Source organism: Gasterosteus aculeatus, chromosome 8 (assembly GCF_964276395.1).
Source record: "Gasterosteus aculeatus chromosome 8, fGasAcu3.hap1.1, whole genome shotgun sequence".
Taxonomy (NCBI): Eukaryota; Metazoa; Chordata; class Actinopteri; order Perciformes; family Gasterosteidae; genus Gasterosteus; species Gasterosteus aculeatus.
The window spans coordinates 11,512,593-11,527,290 of NC_135695.1; the positions used below are offsets into that span (position 1 = coordinate 11,512,593).

The 14,698-nt window shown below is 43.8% G+C and overlaps 1 protein-coding gene across 3 annotated transcripts; it reads left to right on the forward strand.

Moving 5' to 3' along the window:
- The first annotated feature begins 1,477 nt into the window (after window positions 1-1,477).
- Window positions 1,478-13,764, forward strand: acsbg2 (acyl-CoA synthetase bubblegum family member 2). 3 transcript variants are annotated; one of them, XM_078108179.1, is made up of 16 exons: window positions 1,568-1,729; window positions 3,083-3,466; window positions 4,783-4,918; window positions 5,018-5,139; window positions 5,771-6,048; window positions 7,152-7,240; window positions 8,093-8,213; window positions 8,664-8,744; window positions 8,834-8,983; window positions 9,512-9,688; window positions 10,153-10,334; window positions 10,505-10,747; window positions 10,840-11,057; window positions 11,277-11,416; window positions 11,841-12,087; window positions 12,240-13,764. In XM_078108179.1, exons 3-16 carry the CDS (start codon window positions 4,824-4,826, stop codon window positions 12,356-12,358), a joined length of 2,262 nt encoding a protein of 753 aa, XP_077964305.1. In that variant the 5' UTR covers window positions 1,568-1,729; window positions 3,083-3,466; window positions 4,783-4,823; the 3' UTR covers window positions 12,359-13,764. The 3 variants fall into 3 exon arrangements, with proteins under 3 accessions (XP_040039841.2, XP_077964305.1, XP_077964306.1); XM_078108180.1 differs by lacking the exon at window positions 3,083-3,466 and adding an exon at window positions 2,164-2,251 and having other exon boundaries at window positions 1,578-1,729; XM_040183907.2 differs by lacking the exon at window positions 3,083-3,466 and having other exon boundaries at window positions 1,478-1,729.
- The last annotated feature ends 934 nt before the right edge of the window (window positions 13,765-14,698 follow it).

Below are 14,698 nucleotides of genomic sequence, written 5' to 3' on the forward strand. Positions count from 1 at the left end.
TAAAGTCACAAACTTAACATTATCATGATTACGTCAATCATCTTTGTAGAGGAGACTAATGAGGGAGCCCTCTAGTAGCTGAATAAGTTTTTTTTTATTGGCCTAATTTTTATGTTTAGATGACTTGTGTAGTTATTGAATGTTTTGTCATGGCAGTTTCATATTTCATCAAACAGCAGGACGAGACAGAGGAGGTCTCTGACCGACTGTAACCCCTGCGCAGGGTGCATCAGCACTAAACCCACCTTGCAGCATTTCACCGTTTGCGCATGAGTACACTCTGAGTGTCATGCAGTGGTGCGGTGGAGCATTTTCGTTTCTCATGGCAATTGGCTGAGGCTGATCTTTCCACAGTGTAGTGATGTGAGCATCTGCCCACGTGAGATATTTTTAGACTCGATATATAAATCGTTACAATCAGATAAAGTGCTAAAATGTTGTAATGAGTCAGCGTTCACATTTCAAACACTCAGGGATAATCTTATCATATAATGAAATTACTTTGAGTAGGAAATGTGCTTTCTACCTCCGGACCTAATGAACGCTGGAGACAAGGGGTTTAGAGGAAATAGTGTAAAGGAAATTCCTTTTTGTCTCAACGCCCGTGAGACTAAAAGGAACAAGGGGCCGTGTCACTTCACCTTTATTTATGAGTTGTATGACTGCAGTCATTGCCGATACCAACATTTCTTTAAGTGTGGCTCCTCCACCAGAGTTGCTGTCTTTGTTTCAGCACCCGTCCACCTGGTCGCGGCTCAGAAGAACCAGAAGTACAGGATTGACTTGTCATGTTGGGTACTTATATGAGCTTTCAGGACTAAATTTAGTTTAGTAGTGTTACATTTTACGTGTTGATACATTCTGTTTATCAGAGAATGATTATTTTCTTCGGAGTTCATGGATTCATTTACTCCTGCTGTGATGCAGTAAGCAATGTTTATATTTCAGTATATATCAGTAGTTTCTGCTCAGCGAGCATTGTGATAACCATTTTGCGCAAAGTATTACCATTTTTTACTTAAGAAAACCAAATACTAAAATAGTTTATTGAAAAGGTTACAATTGTTACAATACCTAACGTATTCCAAGCAAAACAGATGTGTTTATAATACTCGATACACGCTGGTTAGCAGAAATCAATCAAATAGGTACTATATTTATTATTCCAGGTCACAGCATCTTGTTGCAGAAGGATGTCAGTGGGAAGTCATGAAGTCAAACTAGCACAGCTGCATGTGAAATGATGTGTCCGATAGTAACCCAGCATGTCTGCAACATGTGTGTGTGTGTGTGTGTGTGTGTAGGGACCGTGTAGGGGGATGGGTTTTATAGCATCATCTGTCAAATGTGTGCCTCCTCTGAGTCACCCCCCCCCCCCTCCCTCGTGCATTTGGATCGCGTGGCCTTATATGGAAAATGGATGGTGTGGTGTGAGCGGTTTCAACCAATCAGGTTGGTCAGTGATGATGGAGCAGGGTGGGGGGGTGGGGGTTGTGGAGGAAGCCAGCCCGCCTGGTCTGGGTGGGGTTTTTTCAAGGGGCGGGATCGAGCCAGCCGGCTGCTGTTTGAGAATGAATGATATGCTGCTCGACTCGTACAGGCGGCGGGCTGGTGTGGCTATTGTGTGCTAAGCGGAGAGCAGTTTCTACGGATTAGACACATTGGACAATTTCAGGGAACATCTGAAATAAAAACCGGGGGAAAAATATTTATTTTCCCGAAATGCAATGTGAGTAACTCATTATTTTATTTTTGTATAATGTATAACCCCAGCTGATTTGTAGTCCTCATAACTTGAGCTTCTGCTTTTACGCACACGGATCAGGTTGGTAGGAAACAGACAGAAAGCGTCTTCTCTTTATACACCATATGTATGATTTCCCTTAATGCACTCGTAACAACTCCCTGCAGGGCTTTAATGTAATAACCTTAATTCATTCGTATCTTGATTCGAGCTCAGATGTCACATTCAATCGCGGTGGAAAAGGTCTTTACTACACGTGGACATCTGTTCGGGTGTTTAAAGGGTGTGACCCAACCACCGGGGCCGCGTGTGTCCGCCCGTCACAGGACGACGGTAATAAAGCTCATTTGCTTTATTACCGTCCGCTTGTCTTGCGCGTGCCCGACGATGAACGTTGACGTGTCCGCTGCGTCTTTTAGGGGGATGCTCGTGATCGCGCGCTGCTGATGCTCCACGGGACGGAGTGACTGATACCCGGTTCATCTCTGGCCTCAGTTGAAAGTGGAGGTGGGCATCTTGGGATGGGGGGGGGGGGGGGCTTTGCATGACAATGGAGAGACAGCAGGGAGGGGCCCGGTTCTGTCGGAGCCGTTTGACCCTGCGGAAGTTTGCAGGCTCGGTTCTATTTGGTTTCGAAGAACATTCGAGTTTTGGGCTGAAGATTTGGCGTTGTGATAGTTGTAACTTTATTTTATTAATCGGTGACAAAAACTTAAAAAAGGCAGTGTCCTATTGTGTTTCCTGTTGTTGTCAGAGTCTGCTGCATTCATAATCCTCTCCTGATTTAATGATGTCAGTTTGCACAGTGCTAGTTTAAATAATTAATGGCATTAATTGTAGTGGTGTAACTGAAGAAGGAGAGAAAATGTCCTCCTGTCTGAAGTAAAATCAGATGGGTGGGGTAAAGCAGTATGTTTTAGAGTGACCGAAATTCTATGGCAACTATTTGTATTATCAATTCCTCTTAAAGATATATATTTGCCTTCTCCAGCTTCTATGATGTAAAAGTACATTGTTTTCCTCTTCATAATATCATTGTAAATTAGATACCTTTTGTTTCTTGGACTGTATTTAAAGAAGTAATCCCCTTTTCCAGCTTTTTCACAATTTTCTGACATTTTAGACACAAACATAAATTCATCAGCAGGTTAATCTGTACGGTAAATACTGATTTACTCTAGCTCTGGCTTTTTTTCAAGTTCAAGAGGAATCCAACAACTAGACAAATCTGAAATTGATCTTCTACCAATCAAGGCCGGCGTTTCTTTTTTGTATTTTCCATTCCATCTGTGCCCGCCTCCGCTCTCAATTTAACTCACTTTTGCCACATCCACACAGCTGTGTCTTGAGGAATCCGCAGCTGTATTGGAAGTAAGAAGCCGGTGTGACAGTCACCCTCGGCTGAAAGACCTCCAGGCTTGCGTATAGGACTCGTTGACGAGGCGTCCTCGGGTTCGGCTGCTCGTCATACGGTTCCAGCAGGATTGCTCTTCTGTCCAACAGCGCTGGCGATTTGTGGTGATTGGTGCTGACTCTTCAAAGTCCAGTAACCCAGGAACGCTGGTAGTTCCTGCCATGTTAGAAACATGGAGGATGCCATTTTACCTGTTTTCCTTCATCTGAAGGTGTAGAGATGTTTTTGTTCCTGCTCCGTAACGTCACTGGAGCCCAGTTGTCCCTGACTCACTGGTCACGAAAGGCGGCTGCAACAATACGCTGCTGGTATGTGTGTTTTCAGCCCTCTTGAGTAAACGTGCTGGCGGCAGCAGCTCAGACCTGTGGGTTTTGAATGAGAGAGAGCTTCATGGAGGTGTTTGACGTTGGAGGCCTGGTGATGGTTTATTGTTCAGGAGCCTTGAACGTCTTCCCCGTGCTGAGGCAATACGTAAAGATGAGGATTCTCCCTCCAGCTCTTTTGAAATGAAACCGATAGACACACTAAAAGCACGCAAATGATACAGCGTGATTGCTAAAGTTGGGCGACGCCGGTGTTGGTGTTTTGTTGACCAAGACCAGTAATGAAACCCAACGCATTATTTGCAGCAGGACAATGTTTACTTCCGCTCAGACACCTCGCTTCAACACCTGCTGCCGTGCAGCCACATTTTGTGAGGAGTTACGGCCGTGTAAACAAAAACTGTTTGTGTAACAGCTCAAAAAGTCAGCTAGAAAGGTTAACAACATGTCTAGATGTTATTCATTTGTGCAGATTGCATATTTGATCTGTATGATTACAGCAGTGTACATTCACCCTATTTCATCAAATTCAGAGTAATCTAGAGGGAGTTAAGATAACGTTTGTACACCGGACGCCCAAAAATATACGTTAACTACCGGTATCTTGTAAGTGCTAGAAAAAGGGACCTGTTGCCGGCAGCACTGGCGTGTGAGTCTTGTGAGTACGAGACGCTCCTGGACGTCACACGTTGGTGTTTCGCAATTAGACCAAGAGAGCAACTTCTTTTAAAAAGTACGTTAAAAGCTATCTTATTACAAGAAGTGTATTGATTTCTTGCCAAATAAAAAGCTCCCGCTCCAGAATTGATACAGAGTAGAAGTCGTTGCTCATCGCATATTGAGCCACAACTATAACATACGTTTCAAATGATCTATAATATTTACAACAGAAAATTCCAGTCTCAGTCACATATTTGCCAATAGGATGTCAACAAATATTTAATCTCCTACGTCACGTGATCTCCTATATCTTCCAAATATGAGTAAATAATAGACATCATTTTCTCTTAGGATGCATTCTACAAAGAGGACTCACTGTCACAAATGACCACGACTGTTTAAGAAGTTGCAAACATTGCTAAACATGTGTATTAAAATGGATCATCAAACTCATGATCATCAACTCTTTTTGCAGATGCACCTGATGCAATTTCGAGATATTCTTATACTATGTTGGGTGTGCACACGTGACATGACATGTACCTAATCATCATCTGTATAAGCCTTAACTTTACTTGTTGTGGATAAGAGATGCACTGTCAAGTACACAGAACATAACAAGGCCTGTTCTCCCCTCTCAGTGACCGCGTGCGAGCCCACTGCCACGTCTGAAGCCGCGGTGATGGAGCCTCCCCGAGCAGGCGGCCCGCTGGAGTCCTCCCGTGGCGCACGAGATAGCAAAGCCTCCCTGGAGGACGGCACTGTGGACACGGCCAAGTACGTCCCCACCAAGCACACCCGCTGACACCTACAGTCAGGAGGAGAAATCGCATCAGTTTCAAGTGAAATGTGTTTTCCCTTTTTCACCGTCTCCAGCGAGTCTTCGGGGGAAGAGTCCACGGGGGAAAGAGAAGGGGAGATCTGTGCACACGTTGAAGTCGCCAGCGACACCGAAGCTACGGAGGTCCCTGCCGAACAGACCTCAAGCACGCAAACCGGTAAAGAAAAGCCACGAGACAAGTGCGCCTTTCTCTCTCCCCAAAAGCACCATGAGGAACATGCAGGCTGATCAACTGAGATGTTTATTCCAAGTAGAAGTCAGTCCCTGTGTCAGCATTTGTGAAGGTGGTTTCTCTGACCCTTTCCCCTGAGGAAGTGGGCCGAACTCTACATTCTTTCAGAAGAGCAACTTGACTTCCCTTTTCCTGCCTACTTTTTCCAGTCCGAACTTTGACATTCCTTCCCGTCTTGGTCGCTGAGGGGAAATCCTGACACGAGCACTTTCGTGATATTTGTTGTTACTCTTTAACCAACGAGAAGCTTTTATGATTACCCAGAGAGATCATGTCAGTGAGCTGTTAACCCATTAAACAGGTGCTTTATGTAGGTTTTACTTCTCCAAACACTGCAACGGAGTTACAAATAAACGGCAAGACACGTGGCTGTAAGATGATCAGACAAAATGAAAAGACGCCCCCACAGTTTCACATTGTGAGGTCAGAGCACTAGACGCGTTGCTAGTGTGCACAGGAAACCGGGTGCACGCGCCACTAGGGCCAGCGTGGAAGATGAGCGACCGACTCAACAGCTTCCTCGCTCATTTTTCCACTGAACGGCTTTTTCTTGCAGTGCAGTGCAACACCAAGCGACCAAACTCCCTCCCGGTGGCAGCGGCTGAAGGGCTCGGCCTGTGCACGTCACGGGGTGACGCAGAGGTGACGCTGAGGATGGGCGACTCTGGCTTGGCTGCCGAGACCCCTCTGACCGTCAACCAGATGTTCGTCTCAGCTGTGGAGCGCTTTGGCGACTACACGGCTCTGAGCTGGAAGGAGGGCGAGCAGCAGAAGAGCCTGAGCTACAGAGAATATTACAAGAGCTGCCGCACAGCTGCCAAGAGCTTTCTTAAGGTAGTTGTTTTATCTACTTACAACTTTCATCCCCCGTTTTCAGGGGCTCGGAAGTGATTGGACAGCATTACATGATTGTGATGATTTGTAATACTTTTAGAGGAGTCATTTGCAGTCAATGGTTGCCTGAATTCTTGCACCCGTACACATCACTTCCTCCCTTGAAATGCTTATCCAGGCTTTTACTGCGGACTCATTCAGTTGCAGCTTGTTTGTGGGTGTTTCTGCCTTCAGTTTTAGTGAAAAGCACGTTCAAGAGGTCAGATGACTGACTTCGCCATTGAAGAATATTCCCTTAATTTGCCTTGAGAGGCTCTCTTGTTGTTTTTGCATATTTTGAGTCATTATCCACTTCAGTTTTGTTGCATAGCTGAGCAGATAGTTTGGCCCTAAACACCTCAGAATTTTACCAGCTGTGACATCATCGATGAACACCACTGACCCGGTTCCGTAGGCAGCCACACACACACACACGCCGTAACACCGCCTGCATTGTGTTTGACAGTTGATGTGACATGTTTCCTTCTCCAAGCTTTTCTCTTCCCATCATTGTGGAAAATGTTGGTCTGGTTGAACTGATTAGGCTTTTTTAGACGATTTTCTGCAAAGTGTAATTTGTCTTTCCGGTCCTTCAGTGGTAACATTCATGAGGTGGTCTCTTGATTGGAGACTTTGGTTGATGGTACGATGGCGTCTTTCTCCACCGAGGAAAGAACTCCATCATCTATTTGAGATGTTTTCCATGGTCTTCTGGGCCTTTTGCTGTCAATGAGCTTGCCAGTAATTCTGGTTCTGGTAAAACTGTTGCTTTGACCATCCCTTATCTTTCTACCTGATGGTCTGTTCAGTTTGTTTAGCCTGATAATGGTTTCCTTCACTTACATTGACCCCTGTTCGCTCTGCATGCTGACTGCTCCAAGCAACCAAATGCAAACTTTTGAATCAACTCCGGACCCCTTATCTGCCTAATTTGACTTGGAAAAACAAGGGAACCCAGCCATGAAACCGCCTGGCACACAAGCATCGGTAGTAATTGGACTGATTCCAGTGTATGAGAGTATCATCATCTATTAAACTTGCATTGTATTTATATTTTTTCGCAGCTTGGTTTGCAGCGCTACCATGGCGTCGGCATCCTGGGCTTCAACTCGGCTGAGTGGTTCATCTCTGACATTGGTGCTATTTTGGCCGGGTGAGTTTCATCTCTTTAGTTTGTCATGGATGAACTCTGTGTTCCCTCACTTTCGTTTTCACTGCCAGCTCTGTGTTTGTGTGCATGTCTTTCTATAGCTCAGTACTGTGATCCGAGACTTGAAAAGTGAGTTCATTACAGGGCAGAGCCAGTGGTAGTCCAGTTCAGCACGTAGCCTCGATTAATGACTGAAAGCACAACGGCCAACAGGCGGCGGATGAACTTCCGAGTTGAAAGCAACTAAGCACATTACTGGCCTTGGCTATATGTGATTTATGCTAGTGCTTCTTAAACTACTGGCGATCTCCAGGCAGATCACTCCCCAGTAATCACAAGCGTTGTCTGCAGTGTTTGCATGAATATTCAGAGTTCGGGGCTCCAACAGAAACTCTGTGCTTCCTTCAGCAAGCAAAAATGAGTTGAAATTCACAAAACACCCGTTAACGCCCTTTTAATCGAGAACAGAAACCTTTGATTAGTCAAGTGCAGATTTGTTTCACCAGACCAAACATCTGTGACAAGACATTGGTTTTTTCTGCCCACTGTGATCTGTGATTATGATGAGAAGTGATGAGAAGTGGTGAGTGCAGTACGTCCATCCCAGACTGCCACGCCTACCGGCCGCTCAGTGCTGGGTGACGCATGACAACAAGGCTGTATTGAACCTACGGTTAACTCGCCAAACCTGATCCCCTTGAGCCAAATCACAGGTTTTGTCTTTCTAACTCGGTGGAAAGCCGGAAACGCTGCTTGGTCTGGGCTTTCATCACTTGGTATCGACTGACATCTGATTGTGTGTAAAGATGAGAGGGAAACTGTTGTAAGTCTGAGTTTCCTTTGGCTCTGCTGCAGCGGGTTCGCTGTTGGCATCTACACCACCAACTCCCCTGAGGCCTGCCAGTACGTAGCCGACAACAGCAAGGCCAACATCATCGTGGTGGAGAATCACAAACAGCTGCAGAAAATCCTTCAGGTGAGAGTCAAGTGGAATGAGTTGTGTATAAAGAATCTATGAATCAAAGATATGAATTCAATTCACTCTCAGAGATGTGATCAGGACAGGAAAACATTAAATAGGTTTTGCATAAGTTCCATACAAGAAGGAGAAAATATTTTTCTCCTTGTTGCCCCTGTGTAATTAATAATGAAGAAAGAAAGGTGACTTATTTTAAAACAACATAGAGATTTCTTTTATTTGATGTAACTCTTTTAATGCAGTTGGACAAAGCACATATCCTGCAAGAATGTATCTGTCTTCTATTAAGTACATTTAAAACATTTTAAATTAAATTACTTTTTCGACTGATGAGATCTTTGAACAATACAGTATGTAATAAATTGAGTATTCCAGCCAGTGGTGTCGTCTACTTGTTAAGGATAGTCTGCTCTATGTACTCATGGGATTGTGTTCTTTGTTTTAAAGGTTGAAGACAAGCTGCCACACCTGAAAGCCATCGTCCAGTACAAAGATGAACTCAAAGAGAAAAGACCAAATCTGTACTCCGTAAGTCACAATTCGTTCATGGCAAACACGAACAAATTAGTCAATTCAAATCCGCTTCATCTCGATGGTGTTGTCTTGTGTTACTGCAGTGGGCGGAGTTCATGGAGCTCGGACGCGACGAGGCCGACGCCCCCCTCGATGCGATCGTCTCCAGCCAGAAGCCCAACCAGTGCTGCACGCTCATCTTCACCTCAGGGACCACCGGCCAGCCCAAAGGAGTCATGCTCAGCCACGACAATGTGAGTTACGTTCCACGGGCCTCCTGGAAGTAGAGAGGTGTCACATCCTGTAGAGGTGAAACGACAGACCTGACAGACCTTCACCTTTGAGCACACCATGCACACGCCTTGTTAGGCGAGTTTCTAGTTGGGTAGGGTTTAGAACCTCAGGGAATTTACTTGGCTCACTCTGGTTTTCTTTGTTAGACAATAAAGGTGGACAAATGATGTGATGGAATGTAACCTCATGTCATGTAGTACCGTAAAGAGAACTTCTACTCTACTGCATCTCAGTTTGATAACTTAGTTTACGGATTCAGGTTATAGATGAATACAATCTGAATCATTATTATAGATTTTGAAAAAAGGAGTTAAAATGGGCTTCACCTTTACCAAACAAGTACAAACCTGTGCACGTATTTTATTCTCGTAGCAGGTATCAAACACTTTCACCATTTCACGGTGTTCTTCTCCTCATCTTGTATAGAGCATGTCTGTATCCAACCTCCCATACATGAAATAATAAAGACGCTCCCTCCGTGCCCTCAGATAACATGGACCGCGCTCTCCACCGGCCGCCACGTCAGTCTGACGGACGCCACTCGCGCTCAGGAGGTTGTGGTCAGCTACCTGCCGCTCAGCCACATCGCTGCTCAGATGGTCGACATCTGGGTCACCATGAGGGTCGGAGGGGCGACGCACTTTGCCCAGCCGGATGCGCTGAAGGTGAGATGATAGTGGTCTTTAGTACAAAAACACATGAAACGCACACATTATGCGGCCCATCCTGAACGGAGATTTAGGATAAAACAGGACAAACTTCATATCCTCAGCAGCTGGCAGTGACATTCATGCAGTTTGTTTTGATTTAAATCACATTTGCGATGTTGATATTTCATAGTTTAGGGGCATGAAAACGAATAGGATCATTTTTAGTGATGGTCACCTTTTAAAAGCCTTATCATGTGCAGCTCTCCACAACGTGTCCTTTCATTGCGAGATTAAATCACCTGGCATCCTACGCTGCTCCCATGTCTTAGGGCTGCTTTCAATTCATCATTCACCACCCCTACACATTCATTCAGTTAGATATCAAAAGCTCATTTGTTACTCATGCAATAGTTCCCAAGGACATTGGGGAGGCCGATTCAAACCTTTCTGCTCATTTCCACTGTGCTTTATTAAATCAGGGCTCGCTGGTAACCACTTTGAAGGAAGTGCGTCCCACGGCCTTCATGGGCGTCCCACGTGTCTGGGAGAAGATGCAGGAGAAGATGAAGTCGGTCGGGGCAAAGTCTTCAACTGTTCGCAGGAAACTGGCCGCCTGGGCCAAAGATGTTGGTCTGCAGACCAATTTGACCAAAATGAATCAGTATGTGCAGGTTATTAAATTAAAGCTTTATTTAGATGTGCTTAAATCACTCCTTGTTCCTGTTTACATCCTGTTTATTAAACTGCTAGCTATTCTCTAAATGTTTTAATGACACTATGTCTCATTTATTATCAGCTGGACTGATGTTGCGGTTTTGTGTCTTCCCTCAGAAGCGAAGCAGCTGGCCGCACGCCGTTCAGCTACAAAATAGCCAAACAGCTTGTGTTCAAAAAGGTGCGTAAGGCTCTGGGCCTGGACCGCTGCAGCAGGTGCTACACTGGTGCCGCTCCCATAACCAACGACACCCTGGAGTTCTTCCTCAGCCTAGATATCCCTCTGTACGAGCTGTACGGCATGAGCGAGAGCACCGGACCTCACACAATCTCCGTCGCCGAGGCCTTCAAGATCGCCAGGTACGTTTTTTTTTCTTTTGATTTCCTTTCAAACGGATCGGAGCCCACTCGACGCACGTGACGAATTATGGAAATGTTGTTTTGCGCTGCAGTTGCGGTAAAGAGATCCCAGGGTGCAAGACGAAGCTGCACAACCAGGACAGCGAGGGGATCGGGGAGATCTGCTTCTGGGGCCGTCACGTCTTCATGGGTTACCTCAACATGCCCGACAAGACGGAGGAGGCTCTCGATGCAGAGGGCTGGCTGCACTCCGGGGACCTGGGCAAACATGACGACAACGGATTCCTCTACATCACCGGAAGAATTAAAGGTACTTTTATATTCCTCTTTAGAGTTAGACAACACTCAGGTGAATTTGCACTGGATCCCGAGAAAGATAAAGACTTCTCTTCTCCTTTACGGTCTCAAATGGAAACATGGATTCAGTGTCTTGTTAGCGCAGAATAACAGTCTGTGAGCCTTGGAACATTTTTCTTTATTTGTTAACAGTATAGTTTGTTACTTAACTGGGATTTTTTTTTTTTTTTAGAGCTGATCATCACAGCAGGAGGAGAGAACATCCCTCCTGTTCCTATCGAAGATGCTGTGAAGAAGGCTGTGCCGCTGATTAGTAATGCCATGCTGATCGGAGACAAGAGGAAGTTCCTTTCTATGCTGCTCACCATCAAGGTGAGTTCGGTTATTCTGATGTTGTGTCCTTATGTTTTACGAGCAAAATTCACAAGGACAAGCGGCACCCTGAGAAAGCAAGTGCTCTTCAATAGTTACGCTATTTTATTGCCCATAGAAAGAGCAAAGGGACAAATTAAGCAACATGGTTTCGTTTGTGCTCTGAAGAAGCCGACAGGAGAGCAGCGTAACGACAATGTGACCGGCGATCTAATCTAATCTCACCCAGAGGCAATATACATATCTCGTTTCTACTGATAAAAATGCAGCGTTAGAGATGTTTCCTTTCAGATGCTGCCATCTAGAGGGCTTTAGAGAAAACAGAAAAATCTATTGAATTGTATTAATGATTTGCATGGAAAATAATGTATTTAAAAGAAATAGGTGGCATCATTCAACTTTTCAAATGTTTCTCTCTCTCTAGTGCCAGCTAAACGTGGAGTCGGGAGACCCAGAGGACGAACTGACGGCGGAAGCCGTCGAGCTCTGCAGGAAGTTGGGCAGCAACGCCACACGAGTCTCTGAGATCGCGGGCGGCCAGGACAAAGCGATCCACGCCGCCATCCAGGAGGGAATCAACACCGTCAACAAGGGGGCGAGCTCCAACGCGCAGCGCATTCAGAAGTGGATCATTCTGGATCGGGATTTCTCCCTTAACGGAGGAGAGCTGAGTAAGGGAGGTGGGGGCCGAGGGCATGGTGGCAGGAAGAGGACGGTTGTTTCTGTAAAGGTCTTAAACCGGCTGTGTGTTGTACAAGGAGAAAGAAAATAATAATAAACCAAATTCCTTAACAATATGAATTCCTTGCCTGTTCCTCCTCAGGCCCCACCATGAAGCTGAAGAGGCCCGTGGTTCTGAAGATGTACAAGGAGCAGATCGAGAACTTTTATAAGGAGCTGGCGACTCCAACGTCCCCCGACTTTCCGCTGCCTGCCAAATGACGCTGCAGACGCCACTCACCTCATTAATCCAGCCATTTTGCTTTTGTAAAAATGTTTTGATTGCCTTAAAGTTTTGTCGTTCTGTCTCGGTTTACATTTGCCGGTGTACAACGGTTTGCGTTACTGGGATGAACAGTGATATCCGATACATGAAGTAGCAGCAGCTGTTGGTAATAAATGTCGTGGGGTTTATTTTGCTGTATTTCTTGAGGTAAGAGACAGAATCCAAAAAGTTTGTAGAATGTAGAAGATTGTTTTGCTTATTCAACGTGTTTTTCTTAATTTATTTTTGGTTTACCAAAGTTTACATGGGCTAAATGAGCTTCAAACAAAGAACGTTTCTCAAAATGACTCCATTTGTAATTTAACAATCATATGCAAATGTTTTCTGGCATTTTACATGTATTTGGTGTTGTCGTTTTCTCGTCTTTGTCAGCTGGGTTTCAAAGAAACTAATTATTTTTTTACATGTTTTCAAAGACAAAGTCAATGTTTTCTCCAGAGGTAGTTGCAGTTACAGAGGTATAGATGTCCATCTCATAACGTACCATCCACGTTTTGTTTTTCATGCTGTGAACATTGAAGCCATATCTATTGCCTTTTGGAAGCGGAAAGTCAGTCTGTGTTGTTCTGATTGAATGCAGACATTCCTCAACTGCCTGGTTCTGTTGAAATGTTTTACAACAGTCTTATGTGAAGCCTTTATGTGCTTTTTGTGTATTGTATTGTAATATTGTAAATATCTTTTGCCTACACCATAATGTTTCTTTTTTTAGATTTTCTTTTTTCCATTTTATTCAGCATCGCTAGAAATCGCATGCGGAATCATTTGCAGTCAAACAAAGAATCAAATACTTATTTGTAATGTACAAAAGTTATATATAGCTTCAATGGCAAGTATATAAACCGGTCTGTTGCCATCCCTTGTGCAAATAAATGTACATGTATTGAGGTTTTGATCCAGAGACTACATGTCTTTACCCTTGAAGGCATTTCTCCCTCTTTCAAACTTTTTCTTTGAAGATGTAAGTGAAAGAGTTTATAGTACAAAAAGCTGATCTTGTATATGAAGTAATTGTGTATATAATAAGCCTATCTTCGGTATTTGTTGTACTCTTGGTAGTTCACAGTGAAGGCGGGTTTGGCTGTTATGGTTTGCTCAAAGTAACTGATGCTCAGGGTTTACAAGACAGACATTTTTCCGTGTGTGTGTGTGAAGTTACATAAGGAATGAAGGTGATCCAGCGTCGGGATTTACCTGATCTGAAAGAACTACTGTTGAGAATATCAGGGTTGAAATATGGAGATATGCATGACGGAGAAAAAGAATGCATGCATGTTTCTGCCTACAGACATGTGAATGTTGGGTGTTTGATCAGTCGCGGATTAAAAGTTGAATACCCTGATGTGCTGAACTCGTTCTTCTGTCTGCTGTTCTGTGAGGCCTGATGAATACAAAGTACAGTTTCTACATTGATCTGATCGTTTACTGAAGTAAAATAGAAATATCACAATACAAAACTGACAAAAGGTAGGCGTTCAACATGTGAATGAAGTTAAGCTTCAAAACATACTTAATATAGTGTATATTATTGAATTATATTGATGCATCAATGTGCACATTTTAATGATGCAGCTGGTAAAAATTGTCCTGATTTTGCTTTATTTACATATTAATGTGAATTTTTGTTTCTTTAATGAGTGGAATGAAGCTGTATTCCACATTTAATAAAAACGATTTGTCGATTATATTTCTAACGTTAATTATTTATCTGAATCCACAATGTACCCCTGCGAAAGTAAAGGATCACTCAGCAATACATACTGACTGCTACTGTGTTTCCTCCATTCATATTACTGCTTTACTATATTTATATATTTACTTTTACTTTCAATAGAAAAACTAATTCAGGCAGTCTTTAGTTATATAAACCAAAAAAGAAGAACACAACATCAGAAATGCTTTAAGACTTTTGACTTGATGACAATGATAGTTACTTTCTTTCCACCACAGCTGCAGTTTCTCACCAACAAGCAGAAAATATTTCACAACAAAGACAGTTTGAACGCTCAAATTCCTCTAAAGGAGGAATCGTTAAAGTTTTTTTTTTATAATGACAGTCTCCCATTATTACAAGTAAAAACATCCTCTATGAAATATGTTAATAGGTTTCCTAAATAATGCTTCGTTACACACAGACGTGTGTAGTCACGTCTGCTTTAAGCAACACAAGTATCAAGAAGCTGATTCCCAATTAGACCCACTTTCAATCCTGGTCGTTTCCAAAAGAGTGAAAATCCAGAGTTCTTGGTTAGTTTGTACCAAGTTGTTGAAATAAA

Coding starts and splice junctions, on each gene's coding strand:
- acsbg2 (XM_040183907.2), top strand. Junction 4,919..5,017: donor GGCACTGTGGACACGGCCAA/GTACGTCCCCAC, acceptor CACCGTCTCCAG/CGAGTCTTCGGGGGAAGAGT. Junction 11,417..11,840: donor CTATGCTGCTCACCATCAAG/GTGAGTTCGGTT, acceptor CTCTCTCTCTAG/TGCCAGCTAAACGTGGAGTC.